The 19,183-nt window shown below is 61.0% G+C and overlaps 1 protein-coding gene across 18 annotated transcripts in view; it reads right to left on the bottom strand.

The window, feature by feature from the left end:
* The window catches only part of UNC13A (unc-13 homolog A), a 37,670-nt gene that overhangs the window by 2,722 nt on the left and 15,765 nt on the right, over positions 1-19,183 (bottom strand). For 4 of the 18 annotated variants that reach the window (XM_039566242.1, XM_039566247.1, XM_039566243.1 and 1 more), the window contains 28 exons: positions 18,912-18,983; positions 18,046-18,265; positions 17,288-17,515; positions 16,972-17,113; positions 16,417-16,586; positions 15,863-15,978; positions 15,596-15,759; positions 14,728-14,890; positions 12,602-12,670; positions 12,401-12,490; positions 12,114-12,248; positions 11,705-11,838; positions 11,179-11,264; positions 10,817-10,943; positions 10,639-10,735; positions 10,383-10,526; positions 9,159-9,242; positions 8,851-8,928; positions 8,487-8,575; positions 8,206-8,358; positions 7,949-8,072; positions 6,486-6,491; positions 4,786-4,824; positions 3,780-3,809; positions 2,622-2,678; positions 2,360-2,440; positions 2,091-2,238; positions 969-1,025 (listed from right to left, as the gene is read on the bottom strand). In XM_039566242.1, the coding sequence (XP_039422176.1) occupies positions 969-1,025; positions 2,091-2,238; positions 2,360-2,440; positions 2,622-2,678; positions 3,780-3,809; positions 4,786-4,824; positions 6,486-6,491; positions 7,949-8,072; positions 8,206-8,358; positions 8,487-8,575; positions 8,851-8,928; positions 9,159-9,242; positions 10,383-10,526; positions 10,639-10,735; positions 10,817-10,943; positions 11,179-11,264; positions 11,705-11,838; positions 12,114-12,248; positions 12,401-12,490; positions 12,602-12,670; positions 14,728-14,890; positions 15,596-15,759; positions 15,863-15,978; positions 16,417-16,586; positions 16,972-17,113; positions 17,288-17,515; positions 18,046-18,265; positions 18,912-18,983 (3,103 nt within the window). The remainder of the gene's footprint in view (positions 1-968; positions 1,026-2,090; positions 2,239-2,359; positions 2,441-2,621; positions 2,679-3,779; positions 3,810-4,785; positions 4,825-6,485; positions 6,492-7,948; positions 8,073-8,205; positions 8,359-8,486; positions 8,576-8,850; positions 8,929-9,158; positions 9,243-10,382; positions 10,527-10,638; positions 10,736-10,816; positions 10,944-11,178; positions 11,265-11,704; positions 11,839-12,113; positions 12,249-12,400; positions 12,491-12,601; positions 12,671-14,727; positions 14,891-15,595; positions 15,760-15,862; positions 15,979-16,416; positions 16,587-16,971; positions 17,114-17,287; positions 17,516-18,045; positions 18,266-18,911; positions 18,984-19,183) is intronic. The other 14 variants (XM_039566245.1, XM_039566244.1, XM_039566256.1 and 11 more) reach the window with 9 other exon arrangements.

The following is a 19,183-nucleotide window of genomic DNA, read 5'->3' as shown; positions in this document are numbered from 1 at the left end:
GGGGTAACAGTGTCATGGGCACAGCACTGGGCAGGAGGGATCCGGCCAGGGAAGCCACAGCCCTACCAGTGTCTCGAGGCTGACCTGCCCCCTCATACCCCTCCACCCTAGGGACCACATCAAGCCCAGGGGTCCACGAGCCTGGGGACCTTGGGTGACCTGTGACCAACAGGTCAGCTGCCCCCCATGCCACCCCAGAGCTGTGCATGCACCCATGGTGAAGGATGGGGTGCAAGGCAGAGGGACAGAGGCTCTGTGGGTCTGATGGGGCCATGGAGATCCGGCTCAGTGGAAAGCCCTCAGGGTGGGAAGGAGGACGTGTCCCTGTGTATCACCGAGGGTGCCAGGCCGGAGCGAGGCTGGCGATGGCACATTCCCCTCCATGCCCCCGGCCCCCGCCCCCCATGCTGAGCTGGGATGGAGGCGATGGCGGCTGGGGAGGGGGCTGGGCATGGAAGGCCAAGCGGGGGTGCAGCCCCGGCCCCCAGCGGGGTGTGATGGAGGCCAAGCAGGGCCCGTGGGGGGCTCATTCCCTGCACCCCAGGACAGGCAGACAGAGCCAGAGCAGGGCTGGTAATGGTCCTTAGGGCAGCAGGGTGGGCAGGAAGGGGACAGGATGTGGCATGGCCTTCCTTAGGGCCACATGTGCCACGGGGAGGTCACGGTGGGTGCCCACCCCCAGGCAGCAGTGCTGGGGACAATGTGGGGTGCCCAGAGCACGTGGGCAGACACCCCTACTCCCAAGGGGACAGCCCCCGACCCGCTCTGGGGGTGGTCAATACAGCTGAGCACAGTTCCTCCAAATGCCCCCCAAAGCAGCCCTGGGAGCAGGAGTTTGCCCATTCTGGGGGTCCCCGAGGCTGGCGATGCTGAGGGGTCCCCAGGCCCCCCCAGCCCGTGGTGCCGGGACTGTTACTGGCCCAGGCCGGCGGCAGGCAGGTGCAGGGGCGGGCGAGTAGCACACGTACCCTTCTCAGGATAAACCTCTTCACTAAGGGTAAACCTAATCCCTTTCCCACCATGAACTAGTGGGAAGGAGAGAGAAAGAGACAGAGACACGGCACAGAGTACACAAAGAGAGGAGGAAGGAGATGAAGGAGGAAGGAGATGACAACAGAGAGAGGAGGGAGGAGATGGAAAAGAAGGGAGGAGGGAAGAGATGAAGAAGAGAAGAGGGAGGAGATGAGGTGTGTGGGGAACGGGAACAGTGAGGGAGGGGGGGAAACAAAGAGAAAGAGAGATCAGATCTCGCAGACAGACTGACGGCCAAGCACCCGGACAACACTGCAGCGACACAGGAGTGCCAGGCACCCCCAGCTCCAAGTGTGGGGTCCTGGGGACAGGGTACACCCAGGGGTGCTGGCACCCACCAGACCCAACCCCACGCCCCCGACATGGCTGGCACAGGAGGCACAGACAGGACAGACGTCCCTTGAAGGAGACTCACGGACAGCAAACGCACGTCCCACTCCCCGAGGACGCAGACAAGCCTGGCTGGGGCACCCTGCAGTGGCCCCTGACCACCACCGAGCATCTCAGGGCCCTCCTCAAGCAGCCAAGGGACAGAATAAAGGGCAGCATTTAGAGCTGAGGGCTGATCCTGCCCTGGAAGGTGCCCAGCATCCTGCACTGCACCCCAGCACCCTGGAGCCCAAATCAGGGGGTTGGACACCCAGCATGCCCAGGACAGGCCCTGGCACCACACCCGGATCCAGTGGACCCTGTAACTGGTCTGTGTTGGGTGCCTGGGGCCATCCAGAGGGGACAAACACTGTGACACTTGGCCAGAGGGTGACCTTCCCCCCACCCACAGGCCCCACTTCCATGCCAGTCCAGCAATGCCCTGGCACTGGGGACCCACTGTTCTTGCTGGGGGCTGGGGAGTGCCAGGCTGCTGCTGGGCACCCACGGCCCCTCTTCACCTGCAAACCATGGGAGGAAAAAGCCCTTCCTTCCCCACCCATCTCTCCCCCGCCGTGAGCCTGGCTGGGACCCCCAGCCCCACTGGGACAGAGCCAAGGTGGGTCCTGGCCATGGGGCAGCCGAGCCCGTGGGGAGGACGAGGGCCCGGGGGGGCCAGGGGGTCCTACCCTGCGACGACTGGGTCTGCACGAAGGTTTTGATGAGCAGATCCGTGGCCTGGGTGTAGAGGGACAGGGCGTAGCGCAGCGACTGCAGGTCGGGGCTCTTCTCCAGGAATGTTTTCTTCAGCCCCACGCCGCCAGCATGGAAGTATTGCTGGAGGGGGAAAGGCCTCAGGCTGCTCAGCAGCTCTGCCAGGGTCCCCCTGGTGCTCCCCGTGTCTGTGCCTCGGGGTCAGAGCCCCAGGGGCACCTGAAGCGCCCCAGAGTGCCCTCACCTTGATGGTGTCCAGCGCCAGCTCCACCACAGCACACTGCTTCGGGGTCAGGCTCTTGGCTTCCTCACGCACCATGTGGTCCTGGGGGGCACAAATCCTGCTCTCAGCACAGGGCCAGGACCCTGCTGCCCCCACCCCAGCCAAGCCAGCAAGGGGGCAGTGGTGGGGTCCTGGCAGCAGTGGCACTGGCACCCACCCTTGAACAGAGAGCACCCCAGCACCCCCAGTTCTCAGCTTCAGCTCGGTGACCCCCAGCCCTCACCTTCAGCTTGGAGAGCTGCCCCAGCTCCTTGGCCGCGTTGAAAATCATCTGTGTGCCCTGCAGAGAGCAAAGAGACAGGGAGGGCCCCGGTGAGCAGCCAGGCTGGGGGTGGCACGGGCAGGCTGGGCACATCATGCCAGAAGCTTGTTGCAGTTCCAGGGGCTCCCCCAGGCTCCAGGGGACGGCAGCCAGGAAGGTGACACAGGTACCAGGCTGGCAGCCCCCATCTCAGCCCGAGCTCTCAGCACAGGTGTGAGGCTGCAGGCTTGGGGACCCCAGGGCAGGACGTCACCCCGGCATCAGGGACTTCATGCCCTGCTCAGCACAAGCAGCTCATCCCAAGAGTCCCATCCTGCTGCCTGTGCTCCAAGCACCTGCTCCTGCGTCCAGCAGGGCCTGGCACAGCACAGCACTGACCACTCGGACATCGGACGTGGTGGGAGCAGAGAGCGAGTGTGAGGGACAGCAGGCACGGGGAGGATGTGGCCTGTACTCCACGGCCACCAAACAGCCCCTGCCACACGGAGCCCCCAGTCTCAGGGAGGTTCCCAGCCCCTTGGTACTCCAGGGAGCCCCCCAGGTGGGAGACCCGGGCTGCCTCTGCCTGCCCCGTGCCCCCATCATGGCTGGGGCCATGGAGCCATTCCGTGGTGCCCACGGGAACAGCAGCCCCCTGGATGGGCAGATCCCGCTCACTGCCCTGGGCTGGCACCTCTCACCGGGCTGAGCACACGCTCCTCCAGCGTGCAAATGTAACTGGATAAACTGGGGCCCAGAGACCTCCGCCACCTTCCCTCTCCCAGCACCAGTAGTTCCAGTCCTTCCCAACACAGAAACCTCAGCATCTCTCCCATTAACCATTACCCTCTGCAGGGGTCTGCCCCCTCCACGCCCTCATTTTGTATCCCCCCATTAACCCTTTGTTCCCACCCCTCTGCCCACCCAGTTCTGTCCCATTAACTCCACCCTCACTGTTCCCATCTCCCCCAGTCCGTGGACAGGCTGGGAGCTGGGGACACTGGTGTCCCCAAAACAGAGCACGACAGGACACTGTACTGAGCTGGGAGCCCCCAACCCAGAGCACAAGGGACAAGGGACAGGGAGGAGGGACGGGGAGAGAGCAGTGCCAAGTGGGGAGCAGAAGAGCCATGTCCTTACTTCAGTGTGACTGGGCAGCTTCACCCTGCTCTGGAAGAGAACAGCAAGGGACAGTTACTGGTGGCCCCAGCAGCATTCGGCCGCGGCTCCAGGCCCCCCACATCCCCCAGCCGTGAGGGCTCTGGCCCTGTACTCTCCTCTGGCTGTGCCCAGTTCTCCGCTGGTGTCCCTGGTTTGGCACCAGTGCACAGCTGCAAAGGCTCAGCCCAATGCTGGTGCTGGTGAAGCTGTGATGAGTGTGGCAGGTCTCTTCTGAGGGGGGCACGTTTGCTCCCCACCCCGTCTGGGGCTGGGAGATCAGAGGGAATCAGCTCCCCCAGCACACTCAGCAAACTGGGCAGGAGCCAGTGTCCCCCAGGAGAGGAGGGGGAGCCGCAGGCCTTGCCCAGACGGATGCTGGCATGGCTCTTCCCAAGAACCAGGATTTGGGGAGCAGGCTGGGGTCACTGCTGGGCCCCCACCCTGTCGTGATGAGCCCCCAGACAGGGCAAGAGCCCACGTACTGGAGAAAGCCGTCGGGGCAGGGCTGGGGCTCAGCAAGGAAGGGGGAGCAGGCTCAGAGATCCAGGGGATCTCAGCAGCCCCAGGGCCCCCACTGTGCCCAGCAGGGCCCAGCATGGGGGGTCCCCCTCTTCCTGAGCCCCCCACAGTGGGTTGTGGGAGGGTCTCCCATGCAGGGGGTCTCAACCCCTCACTGTCCCAGCCAGGCAGCTGGGGCTGAGGGCTGTGGGGCAGTGTCCCCCGTGGGCACGGGTGACACCCCACATCCGCCCCACGGGGACTGAACACCACAGAGCCCCCGCTCCCTGCCCCGGGGACACACAGAACTGGGACTGTCCCCAGCACACAGCACAGCACACCTCACCACGACACCACGCAGGCAACAGCACATCCAGACAGCACAACAGAGGAAGCACGGACAAGCCGGGACCTCCACAGCAGGCGGGTAAGAGACCACGAGTGTGGCCCCGGGGCAGTGACACACACGGAGCCCACAGCTATTTACCTTCTCTGTCCCCTTGCCATGTTTTCTCAAGAGCGTGCCCTGTAGAAGCAATGTCAGAGGTTGAGTGTGGGGTGGGGGGACAGCGTGGGACAGGACACAGGGGCACAGGTGGCAGAGACATCACGAGCTCCTGAAGGACAGCCAGTGGGGGACTGGTCCCCACCAAGATACTCAGTGAGGGCCTGGTGTCATCGGGGTGCTGGATCCCCACTGGAAAGCAGGAAGCTGCACTGCTGGAGAACTTGTCCTCACACTGGGAAACTGCTGGGATGCAGGGATGCTTGAATCCATGAGGGATGATCCTCGCTGGAATACAGGATCCAGCTGTGTGTGGGCAGGCTCTGGTGCCCCCACACATCCTGCTCCAGCTCTGGCAGGTGCTCCCAGCGCTGGGGAGGGAGCAGGGAGGGAGTATCTGGGATTTGGGTTTAGCACACAGAGCTCTGGTTTGTGCAGGGCTGGGCCCAGTGACAACCCACACTGATCCAGGAAAGAGAAACTGTGTGAAATGAGGCAGCAGTGCCACAGGGGGGGATGAACTCAGCTCTCAGGGTGGACCGGGGCTTGTTGGAATCAGGAGAGGGGAGCAGGGAGTCAGCTGGCCAGGAAGCCTCAGAAGGAACAAGCAGCACAGGGAGGGCCAAGCAGGGCTGCCAAGAGGGGTTCTGGCCCTGGCACGGGGTGATGGGTGAACAAGAGGAGCTTGTGCCACACAGAGCTGACACTGCTCTGTCCTCAGAGCCTCAGCAAGGCTGGGACCTGGGGTCCCCGTGAGGTCCCCATGAGGTCCCCGTGAGGTCTCAGGCTGCCCCCAAGGCCTCCCCAAATGCTGCTGTTGGACACAAAAGGTGTTGGGAGACAGCAGAAGGGTGTCTGTTCGCGCAGGGATTGGCACCAGCACCCGACAGCTCACTCCCACTGCTCTTCCTGCATGGGTGCCTGAGTCCCAGCAGGGGTGGGCAGAGGACTGGGGGGGAATTGCCCTTTCCTTGCCCCCAGGGGCATAAACCCACAGCCACAGACTGGTCAGAAGAGGACAGAAGGAAACTGCTCAGTCAAAGCCATGCAAGGACCCAGCAGCGATGCCGAGAAGGGAACCAGGAGTCCAGGCTCCCAGGGTCGTATCCCGACCAGGGAAGGAGCCTCACAACCCATGCCAGCAGCCTGCCCCACCACCGAGCACCGGGGCCAGGGACCGCCGTGTGCCCCCGAGAGACTCCTCCTCCTCCTGGCAGGGACAGCCTCTGCCCTCACCCCCAGCACAGCCAGACCCCAGCCAGGGCCTTGAGGGGAAACTGAGGCACGAGGGAAAGGAAGAGCAGCCCTGACTCCAGGCACGCACCGCTCCCTGCTCGTGCCTCCCGCGGCATTTCTCCCCTCAGCACGAGCCCTGGTTTGGCACTGCCATCACCGTCCCCTCCCACCCCACCACTTGCCCTTGTCCCTCCCCACATCCCGGCACTGCCGATCTGTCCAAGACCTCTCCACCCACCACATCCCGGAGGGGCCGCTGGCATGTGCCAGCCAGGAGCCAGTGCCAGGCGGGCAGCACAGGGGTGGGGACCAGGAGCTGGACCAGGTCAGGAGCCGAAGGAGGGTGTGGGCAGGGCACGGGCAGCCACACAAGACAAGAACCGGCGAGGCCAGGACCGACACAGAGCGGACAGACAGACAGACAGACAGGGAGCTGCCGTACTTACAATCATCTGCCATTGAGAGGCGAGAGGAGCAATTGGAGAGAACAACCGTGACGTGAGTGTCGGTCCCCGCCTCCTCCATCCTCCCCAGTGCCAGCCCTGGCTGCCCCCCACCCCCAACAGGGCCATGGGTGTCCCCCATCCACAGCACTCGGTGTCACTGCCCTGTCACCGCAGGCCTCCACAGCCCCCGAGGGGCCCCATCCCCACCTGCCCGGTCCCTCCTGACTGGGGGGGCTTTGCCCCAGGAGGGCTCAGCTCCAGGGACCCCACTCAACACTCAGCTCTGACATGGACCCCCAAACCACCAACCTGTCCGGCCACCCTGCAGGCTGGCACCCAGGGACACCTAGGCAGGCTGTCCCCTGCCTGAGGGACCAGTCCCAGCACAGCTTTCTCCAGGAACTGTCTGCCCTCAGGAGAATCACCCAACAGAGCCACGTGTCCGTGCCCCTTCCTCTGCCCTAGCACAGGCCCCAGTGTCACCAGAGCACGGCTGGGAAGGGACTGGGATGGGGACTGGGACAGGGACTGGGTCTCAGTGGCACCAGCATTCCTATGAGATTTGGCCACCTTTGGCCAAGGGTGTGTGAGCCCGGTCAGGAGTGATGTGGGGCTGACCTGAGCCAGGCTCAGGGCTGTGACACGGTGCCAGTGAGGTGGCACCACTGGGGGCTGACATGTCACCACTGTGCTGCCCCTCGTAGACACAGCACAGGAGCTCCACAGCCCCAGCACGTGACATAAAGGCTGACAGCTCCAGGAACTCCAAGGAAGAGCCTGAGCCCAGCTTTGTAACAGTGACAAAAGCCACCAAGGAGCGACAGGAGCAGGTGTGTGCTGGTCCAGAGCACTCGGTGTCACCCTTTCCTGCCTGACTTCGAGGGAACCACCCCAGGAAGCTTCAGGTGCGGGGGGAGCAGACAAACAGCGATGTGATACAGAGCCTCAGAGTGGGACCATTCCCTGGGTTTGCTCTGCTTCCCTAAAATCCCCAGGAGCAAGGAACAGCTCAGCCCTTCTGGGGATATATGCCCCCATCCTCATGAAACCCCCAGCCCCTCAGCAAGACCAACAGGCAGTGTATCCCAGCATTCCAGGAGCCTCTGGATTCACCTCCTGGCACAGGGAGCATGCCCACAGCCAGTGTGGGTGAGTGTGGCATGGGATGCTGCCCCAGCTCTGAGGGAAGGATGGATAGGAAAGGGCCAGTGTCCCCTCTTGATGCCACAGCGGAGGTGGCAGGAAGGTTCTTTGGCAAAGCCATCCAAGAAGGTCCTGGGGCAAGGATGACCTATCTCTCTTCCATCCTTTCCTCAGCCAGGAGCTGGACACAGGTTTGGAGATGTCAGTGAAGTCCCCACCCTCTCAGGTGCCGGTGAGGGCACCTGGCCAGCAATGTCCCACACTGGTTCCAGTCAGTCACCCGTGTCTCAGGGTCCCTGGTCCCTCTCCCCATCACTCACCGTCTGGTCCGTGAGTGGGGGCAGGACAATGGTCTTCTCCATGGTGTTCATCACCAGCTTCCAGAGCTCCTTCAGCACCCGCTTCAGCACCGTCTTCTCGCAGATCTTGGCGAAGAGCGTCAGGCTGTGCAGAGGAGACAGTGCTGGAGGACCCCACGTGTCACCCCTTCTGTGTCACCCTGACCCTGCAGGTCCCTCACACTCCCTGACGAGGCCAGGAGGGGCAGGGTGGGGTTCCAGTTGCCCCCCCCACTCACTTGCTGTCCAGCAGGTCCATGATGGGCTGCAGGACGTTGTCAGCATCCTGTGCGACGCTGCTGCAGGTGCTGGCGGGGACGTTGCCGGTGCCCTTCACCTGGCTCAGGATGTCACCCATCTGCTTCACGCACTCCTCGATGTGTGGCTGGAAACTGGGGACCACAACACACAGGCAGCTCAGCACCTCCTCCCCAGAGCCCCCAGCCTGGCCCCAGCCACAGCTTCTGGACCCCCAGACCTCTCCTTTGCCCGCTGCCCCTGCCCTCCCACCCAGCTGTACCTGGTGGCAAAGACTCGGCTCAGATCATCCAGGACGTTGTTGAGTTTCACCTGCAGCTCCTTGAGGATATCACTGGCTTCTGTGTCCAGCTGGAGGAGGGACAGGTTGGGGAAGCTGACAGGGTCCCTGAACCAGCCCTCAGAGAGGTTTCTGCACCCCAAATGCATCTCTGGGCAGGGTGAAGCCCTTCCCAGTCCGACATGGTGGGAGAGCAGCGTGCCGTGGGGTGGGACGGCGTGATCCCACACAGGAGTGAGGAAGGGGTCTGCTCCCAGCACCGGGAACTGGGGAAGGGGCTACTTCTGGGGGAAGGGAATGATCCAACCTCCCACAGGGCTCCCTCCTGGAACCCCCCCACACTCACGTCCTTCCCACCCATGGCTTCAAACATCTTCTCAAGCTGGACACGGAGCTGCTGGATGTTGTTCATCAGGATGCAGGGCTGGAGGGGTGGGATGGAGAGGGGCGTCAGCACCAATAAATATGGCTGGGACAGCTGCCCACAGCCCCAGGACCCTCCCGCCCTGCACTGGGGGACATCAGGACAGGGATGGCATGGAAGCCACCCTGGCAGCGTGTCAGGAACTGCCATGAGGAAGGGACCAACCCGCCCTGGAGCTGAGGTGACAGCTGGGGCCACCGTGTGGGGACAGCAGAAGTGAGATACATCACCACTTTCTCCTTCTCCTTGGAGCAGTACGAGGCAAAATCCTTGGAGATGATCTCAGCGTACTGGAGCAGCACATTGCTGATGGTCTGCAGCCAAACAGGGCACCAACGAAGACACCCAGACAGCAGCAACAGAGGGGAAGGAGGGAGAGAAGGAAACCATGAGTCCCACAGCAGCGAAACAACCTCGTATCTGGATACATACAGGGACCCCCAGACTCTCTGGCCTCATGAATCATAGAATCATGGAAGGATGGAAAAGCCCTATCAATTCAAGTCCAACCATCAGCTCAGCATCACCACCAGGTTCATCACTGAACCATATCCTCAAATGCCACATCCACATGTTTTCTGAACACTTCCAGGGATGGTGACTCCACCACTGCCCTAGGCAGCCTGTGCCAGGGCTGAACAAACCTTTCAGTGAAGAAATTTTCCCAATATCCAGCCCAAACTTCCCCTGGGCCAGCCTGAGGCCATTCCCTCTCCTCCTGTCCCTGTTCCCTGCGAGCAGAGCCCGACATTCCCCGGCTGCCCCCTCCTGACAGGGAGTTGTGCAGAGCCACAAGGTCCCCCCTGAGCCTCCTTTGCTCCAGCCTGAGCCCTTCCAGCTTCCCCAGTTGCTCCTGGTGCTCCAGCCCCTTCCCCATCTCTGTTCCCTTCTCTGGACATGCTCCAGCCCCTCGATGTCTTTCTTGTCGTGAGGGGTCCAGAACTGACCCCAGGATTTGAGGAGGGGCCTCAGCAGTGCCCAGCACAGGGGACAGGCACTGCCCTGGTCCTGCTGGCCACACCACTGCTGGTACAAACCAGGTGCCATTGGCCTCCTTGCCCACCTGGGCACACCTGCCTCACGTTCATGCACCAGGAGCCACATGGGCACAGCCACTGGAAGCCAGATCCAGCACAACTGGTCTCCATGGGCAGCTCCATCACCAGCACAGCTGCGAAGGCAACAGCCACCAAGCCTGCATGCAACTCCTTCCTATACTGCAGCAAGCCAGTTTTAATTAATCTATATTAATTAAGTAAATAACGAATCAATTAGCTCATAATTAATTAAATAATCTCCTGTGCTAGCAAAGCTGGGAGTGTCCCAGGGTGTGCTGGTGGTATATTGGCTGCCCACAGTCGGATGAAGGGGGCACAGAGAGCCCAGAAGCCCCAGCCAGGGCTGGGACTGGGGTCCCAGGGGTGGTGCTGACCCCTGCCCTGGGAGGTGCCCACCTTGGCAAACCGGCGCATGTAGTGCCCCACAATCTGGGGGTCGGGGCACTCCAGCTTCTTGATGATCTCAAAGCTCTGGTTGAGCTGGGAGAAAACGTCCACCACGGAGCAGGAGAAGAGCGCGTGCTCCGAGGTCTGCTGGAACTGTGGGAGTGAGACGAGGTGTCAGCAGGGCGTGTGGGGGAGATATTGGCCCCAGTCAGGACATACTGGGCATACTGGGCCCCCGAGACTGCGTCCCCAGTCCTGTTCATACCCCATCCTTCTTGTCCCGCTCCAGCGCTCCGTGCAGGAAATCCCGTGACACCTCTTCATTCTCATCCAGCCACTGGATGACGAAGGGCTCGAACCAGCTGGAAGAGAGACCCATCCGTGGTGAGGCCAGCAGCCCTCGTGGTGCCCATCCCCCTCCCCGGCCCCAGGGCTGCACTCACGCAGGGTACTCGGGCACGCGGCTCTTGAAGGAGGGCAGCTCGGTGACGTACTCGTTGTACAGCCACTTCACCTTGAAGTGCAGGTTCATGTAGTCTGCGCTCTTGCACAGGCGGTGCTTCTCGTGCTCTGCACGGGGAAAGGGCGTGGGGGTCACTTGGAGTCCCAAATCTGGGGGTTGGGCTCCCCAGGGGCAGCTCCAGGGTAACATGGTGAAGGTGGAAGTGCTTCTAGGGGGGGTTAAGCTAGGCATGGACGATGAGGAGATGAAATGGGTTTGCCCAGGGAACAGGTGAGGTGTGAGCTGAGGACAGCTCCTGCCTGGTTCCCCCCTCTCCGGCTCAGGGTGGCAGGCAGGACTCACCCTCCATCGCGTACTTCATGTCCTGAGCAAAGAGGTTCCACATCACCTCAGCGCTGATCTTCCCCACGTTCAGTTCCTGGGGGAACCTGGGGCGAGGGGAGAGTGTGAATCACAGAATCATTCAGGGTGGAAAAGACCTCCAAGGTCATCAAGTCCAAGCTGTGCCCAATCCCCACCTTGTCACCAGACCAGAGTACTGAGTGCCACGTCCAGTCATTCCTTGGACACCTCCAGGGATGGGGACTCCAAACCTCCCTGGGCAGCCCCATCCAATACTTGACCACCCTTTCCATTAATTCTTCCTGAAGTTCAACCTGAGCCTCCCCTGGCACAGCTCGAGGCTATGAACACGGGGTGAACCGGCCCTCCACGTGGACAGCATCCCTCACACACCTCCCAGCAGCCTCAGCCTTCCCATCTGTAGAATGGATGTTACAACCACTTCCAAAGGCCTCAAGATCCCACTGCCTCCACCTGGGCACCCCCTGCGGGCACAGCAGCATCCCCCTCCCCAGCACCTACTCACTGGTTCAGGCAGGGTGTGTAGGAGTTCTTGTCCTCCTCGATAATAGAGACAATCAGGGTGATGAGCTTGGACCAGAAATCCAGGTTTTTGATGCTGGGGCCCTGCTCCTCAGGGGGCACCTCGCCTTTCTTAGTCTGGAGGGATGGGGACACAGTGGAGACTCCGGTCACCCCAGTGCAGGGCTCAACTTTGTGTCAGGGCTAACAAGGGGGCAAGAGGGAACACCCTGGAGTCCCCATGCAGCCCCCTCGTCTGTCCTGGTCTCAACCCCACAGCTCAAAGCCTGCCCAAGCCTTGGGGCTTGTTCTGCACAGGACTGAGCACTCTGGAGAGGGAGCAGGAGCACGAGAAAAAGGAGAAGGGCGGGGGGTGGGGAGGTCAGTGCCCGGCACCCCCCTGCCCCACGCACCGGATCTGTCTGGTACTCGCGGCTGTAGAGCTCGTGGCAGTTGTTGAAGATGTACTCGTAGGTGGAGTTGAGACAGGCCTTCACACAGTCCTTCACCACCTGGCTGGCTCGAGGAGGGCTCTGCAGCTCCTGGACCTGGTGTGCAGGGAGGGTGTGGTGTTCAGAGCACCCCAGACAGACACCCAGCCAGGAGCACCATGGGCCAGCTCAACCCCAACCCCCAGAGAACCAGGCCCAAAGAGAGCCAGGCTCCCTGAGGGGCTGGGTGAGTGAGGCCCCAGCAGTACCTTCATCCGAAAGAAGGTGATACTGGTCAGCAAATCCACCGTGGACTTGAGATCCTGCAGCCGTTCGGGGCTGCTGGCAGGGAAGTTGTTCTGGGAAGGAAAGAGGGGAGCTGCCCTCAAAACTCACAGGGGCAAGTGAGGGTAAGGGAACAGCCACCTGCTGCTTCGGGTGGGGACACTGAGGCAGGGCAGGCACCTTACCCGGTACATGGAGAGGTCGATGCGCAGGGAGTTGTGCAGCTGGTCCAGGAGTTTGACAAAGCGATCTTTCTGTGGAGAAACGCCCCGGGGGCAGGTGAACAGGGGAAAAGGGGGAGGGACCCACCCCCTCCCCCATCCCTTGTCTCTCTCTGCTCTCAGCCCAGTCCTTGCTCATCCCTCTCCTTCCTTCCTTCCTTCCTTCCTTCGAGCCCTGCCCGCAGAGAAGAGCATCTCCTTGCTGGTGGCTGGGGCCCACTTGAAGGCCTCAGCAACTCCTGGGGCACATGTGGCCGTGCCAGGTGTGGTTCAGGATGGAGAGGTGGCACCACATGTCCCCTGTCATTGCTGGGAGGCTGACAGGCTGCTCTGTCTGCCCTGCCCACTGGAACAGCTCTGAGCCTGGGCTCAGGGCAAGAGTTGGGAGAGAGGGTGCAGGATCAGTAGCCACTCAACTGGGGCTTTCCAAGAGCTCAGGAGAAAGGGTAGGGAAAGGATGTACAGTGGTTGCCCATCTTCAGGGTGGCCCCAGGAGTTGAACATTTCCATGGACTCCTCACGTGTCCCACTGGGCTGCATCGAGGGACGTGGGCAAGGAACACCCCGTGGCGGGGGTCTCCATCAGGGCTGAGGGGCTGTAGTTCAGCTCAGCCCAGCTCCCACCCAGGGAGCACAGGGCAGAAGGATGCAAATCCCATCTGGGATTGTGGATTGGATCAGGGGTCAGAGCTGATGGCAAAGCAACTGGTCACAGAACCCCAGACTGGTTTGGGTTGGATGAGACCTAAGGACCACCTTGTTCCATGCCCTGCCAGGGGCAGGGACACCTTCCACTAGACCAGGATGCTCTAAGCCCTGTCCAACCTGGCCTTGAACACTTCCAGGGATGAGGCAGCCATAGCTCCTCTGGGCAACCTCAGTCCTCACTCCCTCACAGGGAAAAATTTCTTCCCAATATTGGCCCCAAAACGTTGTTGGGGAGCATTTCCCTTTGCGTTCCTGCTGGTGGGGAGGCTTTGGGCAGCCATGTGGGCCCCCCATGAGAGCCCTGGGTTCCCCCTCAGCACTGGCTGTACCGGGTCAGGGCTGACCCGCAGGGCTCCGGGGAGCCCGGAACAGCGTCTGAGTCCTGGGTAAGGACACGGGGGCGGGACGGGGCAGCGAGTCCATGGCTCGGCCACACCCACAGCCTGTGCTGGCCACCGCAAACCTTCGGCGCTCGCCGGGATGGCCCAGCCGGGCCCTGGGCCGGACCGTGCGTCCCCGACACCCAAGGAACGGCTGCAGCACTCTAACACTGGACACGACGGGTACTCAGGGTTAAAGCGGCATGGCCGGGCACTTTAGGACCCAACCTTAGGCTCTCTAAAAAAGAGAAAAAGACAAGTTTTTAAAATCCTCCATGTTAGAGAAAAGGCGGGTTTCTGGTACGGCTTCCTCCTCCTGCGTGATCCGGAGGCACAGCTCGCTCGGCTCTAGCTACCCCCTGCGAGGTGAGCCAAAGCTGCCCGGAGCTGTGCTCGGCCCTGGCTGTGTCCCTGGCTACCCAGCTCCTTGCTGCACCCGGGGCTGGGCACTGACCCTGGCTCGACCCATGCGCATCCAGAGCGACCATGTCCTGCCTCTGGGATGGCACGGGGGAGCCGAGGCGAGGGCTCAGCCCCTCCTCGCCCATGTCCCCGAGGGGCACCCGGCCCTGCCGCAAACTCGCCCCACTCGGCACCCAGCGGTGCTGGCACAACCGGCTGAGTTTGCAGCAGGCCAGGGTCCCCCAAAGCACACGAGGCTGTGCAAGACTCCCCACAAACTCCAGGGGTGGCTCATGGCCACATGCTTCTGATTTTGCCACCAAGGTGTCCCCTCTCCTGGCATGCTGTCACCCAGCGTCCCACTTTGCTCAGGCTCCCACAGTAATTAGGGGAGCAAATTGAGCCCTTCTCCTGGCAAGGTGGTGGCCCTTTTCCTTCCTGAGAAACAAGAGCGGGATGATTTTTGGGGCAAGCAGAGGCTGACACCACTGCTGCCTGGCTGCAGTTTGGAGTGGGGTGTTTTGCACAGCTCGTTTTGCTCCCCGAGCCCCCCACCCCCTCCCACAGAAAGGAGAGAAAAAGAAAAGAATGTTTACGCACCATGGGACTTACCCCGAAATTGGAGGCGGCAAAGCGGTCGGAGGCGTTGACGTTGCTGGAGGCGGTGGTGTGGGCATAGTAGGCGTTGATGTTGGCCAGCAGGGTGCTCATCACCGCCGGCACCCCAGGGCACATGTACTTGGAGGAGAGGCAGGCAAAATGCCTACGGAGAGAAGTGGCAGGTGAGGGCTTTGGGCCATGGGAGGGGATGCAGGGTTTGGGGTGCATGAGTCATTGAATCCAAAAGCATCCCAAGTTGGAAGGGACCCTCAGGGATCATCAGTGCAGCCCCTGGCCCTGGGCGTCCCTGAGAGCGCTGTCCAAACGCTCCTGCAGCTCTGGCAGCCTCGGGGCCGGGCCCATTCCCTGGGGAGCCTGGGCAGTGCCCAGCAGCCTCGGGGGGAAGAACCTTTCCCTGAGCTCCATGCCCAGCCCTGACACAGCTCCAGCCGTTCCCTGGGCTCCTGTCCCTGTCCCAGAGCAGAGCTCAGCCCCTGCCCCTCCGCCTCCCCTCGGGAGGAGCTGCAGCCCCCAGGAGCCTCCCCTCAGTCTCCTCTGCTGCAGCTGAACGAGCCAAGTGCCCTCAGCCGCTCCTCAGACCCTTCCCCAGCTCCGTGTCCCTCCTTTGGACACTCTCCAACAGCTTTGGATCCTTCTGATCTTGTGGTGCCCAAACTGGACACAGGACTTGAGACAAGGCTGTGCCAGAGGGTGTTGGGAAGGGGAGGGATGGGTGCACAGGTTTGGGGCAAGTCCTGGGGCAGGAAGGTGGGTGCCAATGGCAGCAAGGGAGGATGATGGGGACAGTAACCCTCCACCTAGGGGGTGGGTGCAGCCCCTCTGAACCAGCTGGGAGTAGGGGACTCACGTCATGGCCTGGTAGATGGACTCCACCCCATAGCGCATGGCAAACTCATCCACAATCTCCTGTGCTGTCTCATCAAAGTACACCTTCCAGGCATCATCCCCCTTGGCATCGGGGATCTTCACCACCCCGTTGTTTTGCAAATCCGTCACAAAGTGGAACAGGTTCTGGAGGTACAAATGAGTTCTGTGAGCTCCCCAGGGCGTGTGGTAGCAGGGTGGCATTGCTGGGGAGTGGGCTGTGCCCCCTGTGCCTGCCTGGGCTGCTCACCTCGTGCAGGCAGGTGTACTGAACATGGTAGGGAGCCACCTTCTCCTCGCCCTTGATCTCCACGCTGATGTGCAGCCGGATGGCTCCTGACACTGCTGACTTGTCTGTGCGCTTGTCTGTGGGTGCAGGGAGAGGGACAAGGCGTGAGGCTTCCCTGGAGTAACCCTGCTCACTGCCAGCCCCAAAGAGGGGCACAATGCTCTGGTACAGGGCCAGGGCTGAGGGGACACTCGGCACCGTGTGCAACCAGGCTGAGCTGGGATTTGCCCACATGTCCAGCCACTGGAGACGTGGCCTTTCTGTGCCTCAGTTTCCCCTCTGCAGGGGGCTGGTGTTCTAGAACCTCCTGGGTAAAGGGTTCTGAAAATGACCCTGGGAAAACACTTGTTCCTGATGGCTTTTGATATTAAGTGTTTCTAAGAGCAGACCCTGCTGCATCAGCCATCAGCCTATGGCTGGCAGCACATCCCCCCTGGAGCCCAGCACCGGGGGTCCCATCCCCAGCAGGATGTGTCACCCCCCTGAGCCCAGGGCAGGGGTGGGGAGCTGGTTACCGAGGTTGTACCAGACGTCCATCTCCCCGCTCAGGGTCCGGACCTCGATGATGGTCTGGCCCAGGAAGTCGTCGGATTCCCTCTTGAAGCGCTGCTTGACACGGGACTTGATGTCATCGTCCTCGTCCCACACACGGACCTTGATGCGGTCAGAGGAGTTATGGCACTCGCTGGGGAGGCGAGAAAGGGCAAGCCCCAGGATGAGCAGGGAAATCTTTCCAGCTACTCCCCATCACTGCTTCCCTAAACAAAAGGGACCAGCCCAGCACGGAGCAGGAACTGGGGAAGAGAGCAGATGCGGGGGCACCAACCCTCCCCGGTGGGCTCTGTGCCACAACCAGGCAGCCCAGCACAGCCTGGATCAGCCCCTGGAGTCACACCCCCATGGCACAAAACAGCACCCCAAGGGTCCCCAGCACCCCCTCCACCCTCCACGGGGGCAGGACGAGGCCCAGCTGGCTCCCCCACCCTACAGGGACATGGCAAGAGCCAGCACAGCCTGGAACAACCATGAGTGGCCAGGGAGGGGAATGGGGAGACTGGGGGTGAACTTACAAATGGAAATTCTCCTCCCAGACTGGGTTGAGATTGCCGTAGATAGTTTTAGTCCTTTTTTTTGTCTTTCCAACCTGGACAGTGACATAGGGGTCACTGGAACCTGTCTTATCCTTTGCTTGCAGGCCCTGGGCACAAACCACTGCAGCACAGCAGAGAGAACAGACAGAGAGAGAAGTCAGTGCCACAGCCTCACCAAGACCCCCAAAACAGACACCTGTGTCCCCACAGGGGCTGAAGCTGCCTGGCAGAATGAGGGGTTGAGCAATGGGGACATCCCCATGGTCCCCAAGGCTGAAGGTGACAGGTTGCCTACCCGTGATGCTGATCTTGGCTGACCATTTGGAGGTGCCATCCAGGACGCTCTGCTTGACCGCCTTCATCTGCTGCGTGTGCGTGGTCTTGTTGACCCCAAACACCTCCTGGATCAGCTCAAATATCTCTGGCTTGTTGCGCTCCCGGATCTTCATGCGGTCCTTGAGCACCATGATGATGTTCTGGGTCCGATCCTCTGCTCCATGCTTGGAGCTCTTCTCCGCTGCCCCTGGGAGAGGACAGGCATGGGTGAGATGGGGTGGGGGGGCTGGTGGTACCCAGGAGAGAGACAAGAGCTCTCACAGGTTGGAGTGGTGGGCTTGGGGAGAGGACAAGAGGAAACGGCCTCAAGTTGCACCAGGGAAGGTTTAGGTTGGGTATTAGGGGAAACTTCTTCCCCGAAAGTTTTGTCCAGCCCTGGCATGCTGCCCAGGGCAGTGGTGGAATCACCCCTGGAAGTGTTCAAAAAACGTGTCTCTGTGGCACTTGAGGACATTGTTTAGTGGTGACCACAAGGGTGCTGAGTTGATGGTTGGACCTGATAATCTTAAAGGTCTTTTCCAGCCTTAACAATTCCACAATTCTACAATTCCATGCATTCATTAATTCAAACCTGGAGGGATCTATCCCCTGCCCAGGATGAGTCTGCCCTGCCCAACACTTCTCCCATGCCCACGTCAGGAGCGGAGCTCTCCCGGGCTGCTCCCTCCTCCCTCTCCAAGGTGAGAAGGGACAAGGCTGTGGGCCCCAGGTCCTTACTCTGCAGGCAGTCGGCGTTGAGCAGGTCCTGGCATTTCTCGTGGCACTTGACGCCGCACTCGGCACAGCGCATGCCCTGCCGGGCGATGCCCCACAGCAGCCCCTCGCACTCGTAGCAGTAGGTGGGGGTGGTGGCCGTCCACACCTCGAAGTTGTGGGGGGTTGTGCAGGAGATGGGGTACACTAAGGCTTGCAGGGTCTTCTTGTAAACATGGTTTTTCTGTGCAGGGACGGGGTGGGGGGAGAGAAATGCTGAAGCAGAGGATGTACTTGGGGACATGGTTTAATGGTGGTGGTGCTGGGTTGACAGTTGGACTTGACGATCTTACAGGTCCTTTCCAACCTCAATGATTGTGGATACAATATTGCTGCTAGCAAGAATTTTCTTGCTTCTTTCTAAGCCCCTGGGATATTTTTCTCTCTCACCAAGAGATTAGCAGAAGTTCTATAAACTATGAACACCTGTGACCTTGCAAAACTATGTTTATGGTACAGTAGAAAAATATTTTGACAATGGATGTTTTAGGATTTCTAGCCAATCCACCCAGGGGGTGGCTGATCCTTGTCCAATTAGACTATGAAGAAAAAAGTCTATAAAACAGTTTGTAAAATAACTAAATAAATCAATCTTGCTGCACAATTCCTGCCTGCTGGATCTTCTCTCCTCTCCTCCCTAGGCTGCAGGGTACAGTAATAAATGATCCCACAATTCTATCCCTGGATGCATCCATGAGCATCCTGGATACTCAGGCATCACCAGAGGATGCTGGTGGGGCACAGACTCTGCACCTCCACTGCTGGCCTGGCCCTCGAGGCTCAGTTTCCCCCTCCCAGCCATCCCCAACCCAGCCCACCCCAGCACCTACCAGCTCCTCATTGTTCAAGGTGCTCGAGGCCAGCGCGGATGTGATGCCCGCTTTCCTGGACTGGACCAGGGACTGTGGGAAAGAAAGAGAGTTCCCAGATCCAGCAGACCATGAGAGGTCCCTCCTCCACCCCCAGCTGGCTGTGAAACACCCAGGACAGACCCCAGTCCCAGACAGGGAGGGGTCCTGGCTGCACGGGAGGCAGTGGGGACAGCCCAGCCCCCACTAATGCCAGCACTGCTGTGCAGTGGGACTGGAACCAGTTCGGCAAC

The sequence above is a fragment of the Corvus cornix genome, chromosome 28 (assembly GCF_000738735.6).
Source record: "Corvus cornix cornix isolate S_Up_H32 chromosome 28, ASM73873v5, whole genome shotgun sequence".
NCBI lineage: Eukaryota > Metazoa > Chordata > Aves > Passeriformes > Corvidae > Corvus > Corvus cornix.
This window is presented reverse-complemented; position numbering and strand designations above follow the sequence as displayed.